Source organism: Ursus arctos, unplaced genomic scaffold, assembly GCF_023065955.2.
Source record: "Ursus arctos isolate Adak ecotype North America unplaced genomic scaffold, UrsArc2.0 scaffold_9, whole genome shotgun sequence".
NCBI classification, from domain to species: Eukaryota; Metazoa; Chordata; class Mammalia; order Carnivora; family Ursidae; genus Ursus; species Ursus arctos.
The window spans coordinates 15,521,806-15,529,091 of NW_026623111.1; the positions used below are offsets into that span (position 1 = coordinate 15,521,806).

The 7,286-nt window shown below is 38.1% G+C and overlaps 1 protein-coding gene across 2 annotated transcripts in view; it reads left to right on the forward strand.

Moving 5' to 3' along the window:
• The window catches only part of SLIT2 (slit guidance ligand 2), a 344,969-nt gene that overhangs the window by 293,392 nt on the left and 44,291 nt on the right, over positions 1-7,286 (forward strand). For both annotated transcript variants that reach the window (XM_026514512.4, XM_026514514.4), the window contains 2 exons: positions 6,837-6,961; positions 7,101-7,198. In XM_026514512.4, coding sequence (XP_026370297.2) covers positions 6,837-6,961; positions 7,101-7,198 — 223 coding nt within the window. The remainder of the gene's footprint in view (positions 1-6,836; positions 6,962-7,100; positions 7,199-7,286) is intronic.

A 7,286-nucleotide genomic window follows, 5' to 3' on the forward strand; every position in this document is an offset into this window, starting at 1 on the left:
TCAAAGAATATTTAATTAATACCCAGATTAGAAAATTCTTGAGTGGGAAGCAAATGGTCGTGACTTTTCTTTATAACCCAGATGTTCGGTCTTCATCTTTTAAATATCAGGTGATGCTAGAATGATCAAGCAATCTGTAGTAAAACAGAGATTTTTGCCCTCCCCATGGTATGCAGAATAATGTTAATTTCTGATATTCTTTTTATTGCTCTTGTTTCAGAAAGATTTAGCTATACAGACAACTAAGTTGTTCACTTTTAATTTGACAGACATTTATTAAACACTTATTAAGTGCCAAAGAATGAACAGTCTAGTGGAAATGAATAATATATTTCTTCTTTCATTCACCAAATATCATGCGAGTTCCTGTTATGCACCAGGCACAGTTCCGAGGTATTAAGAATCTAGTTCATGTCTTAAACAGGACATAGAAAGATGCTTGTCTTCGTGGAGTTTCTATTCTACTGATAAATACACTTAAATAGATAATTGCAAAACAATATGGAGGTTTGGCAATAGAAATATATAGAAGATACTAATAACACGGGCACCTGGGTGGCTCAGTTGGTTAAGCGTCTGCTTTCAGCTCAGGTAATAATCTCAGGGTCCTGGGATTGAGCCCCACATCTGGCTCTCCGCTCAGTGGGGAGTTTGCTTCACCCTCTGCCTCTCCCCCTGCTTGTGCTCACTCTCTCTCTGTCTCATTCTCTCTCTCTCAAAAAAATAAATAAATCTTAAGAAAATTAAATAATAATAATAGTATAGCCCAAACTAGAAGTAATGAAAAATTCACTAAATCAGTTTTGAAGTAATATTTAGAACTTGGTCAAATCCTTTTTACATTTTCAGATTTATTACCACCAGCACATAATTATAATTTTGAAATAAGCTTAGCTTTTGGGGGATTATGAATTGCTCACTGGCTAAAGAAAATATTCAGGTTTGTACATAGTTATTTGCCAAAGCACCATCTTTAAAAAACAAACAAGAACTATTTTTTTTCTTTTATTTTTTTTTGAACAAGGACTATTTTTCATTATACTTTTGGAAACTTAAAACACTGGGAAAATTGTAACAGACATTAATATTTTTTTTTAAAGATTTTATTTATTTATTTATTCGACAGAGAGAGACAGCCAGCGAGAGAGGGAACACAAGCAGGGGGAGTGGGAGAGGAAGAAGCAGGCTCATAGTGGAAGAGCCCGATGTGGGACTCGATCCCGCAACGCCGGGATCACGCCCTGAGCCGAAGGCAGACGCTTAACCGCTTTGCCACCCAGGCGCCCCAGACATTAATATTAATAGGTGATGAGAACCAACAATTCATATTCTGTTCTTAAATAGTGTACATCCGTATCAATCTGGTATGATAAAATTCTATAAAATAATTACTGTCCTTTTCCATTCAGCTGTGACTCGAGAAATTCATTTATTGGCCTAAGGTCACATGTATATATAGCAAATAGCCAAGCCTAGTGATCCCAGAGGTGTAATATGCAGCCTTTGTGTTTTTGTTAAACCATTTATCTAACTCATATTTATAAGATTTTAACCACCTATCGTCTGTCGGCCATCCCATACTATACAGTGAAACTACAGGGATTCCAGCAATTTCCATCTTGCCAATTTCAGTGGCTTCTTTTTAGTCATCTTTGTTTTTCATCTTAGACATTGGTAGCAACTGCTCCTTCTTGTACATTCTCTTTGCTCTTTCTTCATTCCTTTGCTGACACCTTTACCTTAAATTCTTTAATATTGACATATAGGGGATTCTCTCCCTACCCCTGTAGGGATTCCAATCCCACAGCTTCAAATGTTAGCCATGACTCTTTAAAGAACTTCAGATTTAATATTTCCGTGCACCTAGTGAGTTCCTCCCCTGTGTAGGCTTGCAGAAACTTAAAACATATATTCCAAAACCTGCATTTTCATTTCCCACATCCTCTTGTAACTGCATTCTGTAGTTGATGTATACATGTCTCTACGACTGAACTGTAAGTTTTCCAGAAACTTCGGCATTTCACGTACCTTTGAACTCCCAAAACTTAGCTTACTGCCTGGCACAAAGTAGATCCTCAATAAATATTTGATAAATGAATGACCTACTGATGGAATGTTGTTAAAAATATGCATTTGATATTAATGCTTAAGAAATGCAATCATGTAATGGCAAGCAGAGCTTAGGGTTTTGGGGTTTTAAATAAAAACCTCCTTTTAGTTAATTATGCCCAACATCAAATACCCCCTACATTTTTCCTGGGTTGTCTTTGATGTACCTTTGACTTTATACAAGGGAAGAGTTAGAGGATTCTCTTATTTGACTTAGGTTTCCAAGGGATGCCAGAATGAAGGCAGACTCAGGGATATAGTTAGAAATTTGTGTCCGGAGCTTTTAGTAATAAATCAAAGTGAGAATGCAATTCTCAGTGGGTGGTGATATTGGTGTCAGGTGCGTAGCTAGGGATTTCAGTCAAGTAAGCAAGTCTGCCTACAAGCTTTAATGGATTTGAGGTCCAGCAGTTTGTCTGTTAAAGATTAAAGTAACTGGCAAAGACAAATTGTTAACCAAACTTTTGGCTCATTTCCCTCTGAATTATTAAGCTAAACACACTTCCAATCCATAGAGCTGATGCTAGAGGGCTCTCTTAAGTCAAGACCAAGTCTTAAATCAACCTACTTATCCTAGACTGCCCTCCTTCATTTCAGTGACATTAGTAAAATCTGTATTCCTGAAGCTAGATTTTTTTTCCCTTCTGTGGCACACATCTTATAAGGGCTATTGTATTGGCAATAATTTAAAATTTCTTGAGACTAGTTAACTTTGGGCAAGTGGAAAGATTGAAGATTGGTGAGGTTGTATCAGCTAGCAAGCTGTACTCCCTAGCCAAGCAGCAGTGTAAGAACAAAAACTCTCCTTCTTAATATGAATGTTTCTGGTGGTTGTCCATGCCAAATTTACAAATCACAGTTGCAGTCCTAAGCACATAAAATCATTAACTCTAGGTGTTGTTACCCAACGGATCATTATCTCTCAGTGCTCCGTACCATTCCCCTCCTGATTCTGATAATAATAGTCCCTCTACTTTTCCCAAACTTCAGCATCTCCTGGTATAGACAGAAGATAGTGAAACCTATAATGAATGAGTAAATAGCAAGCTCTAGCTTGCCTTTGTCTGTGCTAAAATTGGAGCAAACAGACAGGGGAAGACTTCCTTTCTCCTTCTCAGTGAACCACTCAAGTTCCTCTCAGCTACCTACCTTCTTTGGAGGTCTAGGGAAGACTGTGAGAACTTGCTGTGGCTTCTATGCTTGTTCTCACTGTATTCTGTACTCAAAACTCACGACCATTTCATTGAATGCGTAAAGCAACCCACTGAGATGGTTACCATTACTCTCTAACTCCACACTCTTATTAACAAATCTAGATTACTAACTTAGTTTGATGGACTGCAGATTCTCTGTCCAAGATTACTTGCATTATGATAAGAGACTTGTGTAATTCCTATTCTTGGACATCATCTTTCATCTGGGAATAATCAAGTGTGCAAAATTGTACCTGTGTTGGTTTTTTCCTAAACAGCTGTGCTAACTAACTCTTTTACCATTTTGCTATGATTTCAGCAACCCTCTTCAGCTCTGATATCATCTCCTTGTTATAGAAATGAATTAAAGATGTCATGCCCCTTGAATAAGAACTTTGCAGGAAAGGGATCCCAGAGAAAGTATCCTGGGCAGAAAATAAATCACAAATTGAAGGCAAAGAGAAAATAGAAGGTAGACTTAGAAGAGGAACGATATATTGGTGGGAAGATGAATGAGAGGAGAGAGCCAGATACAAGAGATATAATTCTTAGGGCTTAGAATATAGAAATGAGCAGATTTAGATTAACCAGATGGATGTAAAAAATCACATTATAGGAAGGATGCTTAGTTAGGAGGAGTCATAATCTAAATAAGAAAATAAAATAAGTAAAAAATAAAATAAATAAGAATTATATCATTTTTAAGATATTTGGGGGATATTAGAGACTATTTGGAATTGCTATAACTCATAAACATGGTTTGAATTACCCTTCATTCAAACTCAGGAACTACAAATAAGAAATTATCTATGAAGCATTGACCCTAAAAGAAGGGTTTGAAAAAGGAAAAGCAGTGTAGAAGGGTAGCTGTGGTGGTCAACTTTACGAACCTGAAGAAGTTAGAACTCGGTATTTTAGAACTAAAATCCTAATTTTGATGCCACCAAAACAGTTTAAGAAATAGATCAGGAAAATCCTGTGCATGTGGGAAAGGTGGTTATTTTTATTCCTGTAGCTAAACTGAATATGGATGAGGGGGCAATGATCTCATGTGGTTTACCCATAAGAATTCCAGGTAATGAAGATAGTTGAGCAGGATTAATTATATAGGAAACCAAATTTGGTCCTGAAAAAGACGTGGAGAAGTTAGTGCTTATTGATTAATATATTAGATATAGTTCAGTGGGTGTTTATTAAATAAATCTTGGCTCTGTGCTAAACTGGATTACTTCAGTCTGGCAACTTTGCTATCTGCATACTCTATTACATTCTTCGAAATGTATTTAATTGGTTTTCTTGCAACAATCTCTGGCTTCTCATCTAAACAATCAAACGTAATTTTTGAAAAATGTCACATTCCACAGAATAAACATAGAAACTGCAAACCCTGAACTCCTCTATTCAAACCGCAGTCTTACAAGGTTGAAAGCACAGAAATAGACCAAGAGACAATTTTTCTCAAGGTCTTGGGAAGTGGCCAGATGAGTGTTTACAGTCCTCGTATTTGCTGATGTTCTGTTTTGCTTGTGTACGTTCTGAGCTGCTCCCCCCATGCCTTTTTTCCAAGTTAGACTCTTCTCTCTTCGACCCTCGCTGAGGTACCCACTGCTTGCTTTTCTATTGCAGATTCCAAGCATGATAAGGTTAGCAGACGCAAGGCTATTTTTGGTGGGGCATTATCTTAATTTAACTTATTGCTTTGACTAACTGCCAGCATTTATTTCTCCAATGTGCCGAAGAGCTAAAGTTACTTGGTAAACACGTTGAGGAGGGGGAGAGAAATTAAATGTCTCTGAGCATCACGCTGGTATTCATCCCAGCAATTTCCCAGCTGTGATTTGATACAAAACTGCATTAGTTCCTCTGGTCGCCAAGAGAAAATGAAGGGGACACTGGCAAGGCCTTTCTAGTGACTGAGGTGTCCCTAGAAGTCAACACCATCCCTCTGTTAATACAGTCATTCCCAGAACTGTCGTTCATTTCCAGATGGTTAAAAAAAAAGATATAGGAATTTCTTTGTAGAAAGATTTCAGGGTTTTTGTTAATAGAAAAACTGACCAACACAGAACAGTATCCTCTTTTGGATTTCACTCCATAACCATTATATGAATGTGGACTGGTGTTTTCCAGGGTAAGGGATACACAGATATGAAGAATTCTTATGCCTACCATGATAATTCACATTCTCTTTCTGTTTCTGTGAGTACACCAATAGCTCACAAACACAAACTCCAATCTGTAGAAAAATCTGATGAACGATAGTTTATATGAGCAGAGACCCTATCATTGTGGGTGGAGCTGCCTTAGAAGGTTGGATCAGCGGTAGTGGGAGGAGGGGCGTGCTGAACAGTCAGCTCAGCTAGCTTTGCTGGGAGTTACGTGGGATGAACTATCCAGCTGGAATTATGGCTGCTTGTTCCAGTGATAATAAAGAACTACAGAGATATTGCTGATGACAGAAACGTAATGAATGTTTACATTATCAAACACGTGCATTTTATACATATGAATATGTCACCCTGATACTGTCCTCATCAGTTGCCAAGAGGCAGTCTGATGTGGTCAAGAGTAGCTGCAGTGGAACGTAATTTTACTGACGACAGTATAGTTTCCACATTGTTAGCCATTTATGGAAGGAATATGTACAACCAAAGGAAAATGGCTGCAAATGAATCTGCCTTTAATCTAGACCTTTCATGGATCAGGAGATTTTAAAAGTGTGTATCCCAAAAGGTGAGATTGCAAAGTGAGGATTATTTCGACGCTATTTTCTTCTCAGAGCGGAAGAAACAGAAATCTCACCCACCACATGCCTGTGCTGATGTGTTAACACACTGAACCAAAAGGCTAGGAGGGAGAATATAATGGAAATTACATTTTTGGTTTATTTCCAGATGCATGAAAGTGGCACTGTTTTCTATCTCCTGTATGAAAGTAATGCTACTGAACTAGTGATATCCGGGCAGGTGCATACTACTGTATTTTTAATTGCACTGATATATTTCTATTTATGCATTAAACTTACCCACACATCCCCTCATCCCCTCCTCCCAACACACACACACACACACACACACACATACACACACACACACACATACACACACACACACACACACACACACACACACAGAGTCCTCTTTGGGATCAAAGTTACGCATTTCCATGACAGATGACTGAGGTTAAGGTGCAGGCAATGGCCATGGAATGCATCCACACAGACTAGCCCATGGGGAGATTGACCCAGTGACACTGGCGTCACTAACATCAGATCCTAACCACTTAAGCTCACAGCCCATAGTCCCACTCTGACATTGGGCACTCTCACCATGCCTTTCAATGACATGGTCTCCTGTTGCATTCTTGAACGTCATACAATGATGCTGATTTCTGTTCTATTCATGGAAGAGAAATACATATAGATATGTGACCAATATTTTTGATACGAAATCTGTTATATTAAGGCATTTAAATAATTTAAGTGAACGAAAAATATAAACCATCAGTTTCCTATACTTTTTAATTAATTTTTAGGTCCTGTGGATGTCAGCATTCTAGCGAAATGTAATCCCTGCTTATCAAACCCATGTAAAAATGATGGCACCTGTAACAACGATCCAGTTGACTTTTATCGCTGTACCTGTCCCTATGGTTTCAAGGTCAGTAGAAGCTTTTGAGGGAGCCCCGATCTGAAAACATAGCTTTCTTCGGTGGGTCCTCATTATTCTATGGTGTTTTCTCTCTGTACTAAGATCTCCTTTATTTACACTTGACTTTATTTGGCCATTTCTTCTCTAGGGTCAGGACTGTGATGTCCCAATTCATGCATGCATCAGTAACCCATGTCAACATGGAGGAACTTGCCACTTAAAGGAAGGAGAAAAAGATGGATTTTGGTAGGTCATTAGTCTATAATATTCTGTCTGTTGCATTGGGGCAAGAATAACTAAGCAAACATTCATGTTCCTTTTCAAATCAAAGGGT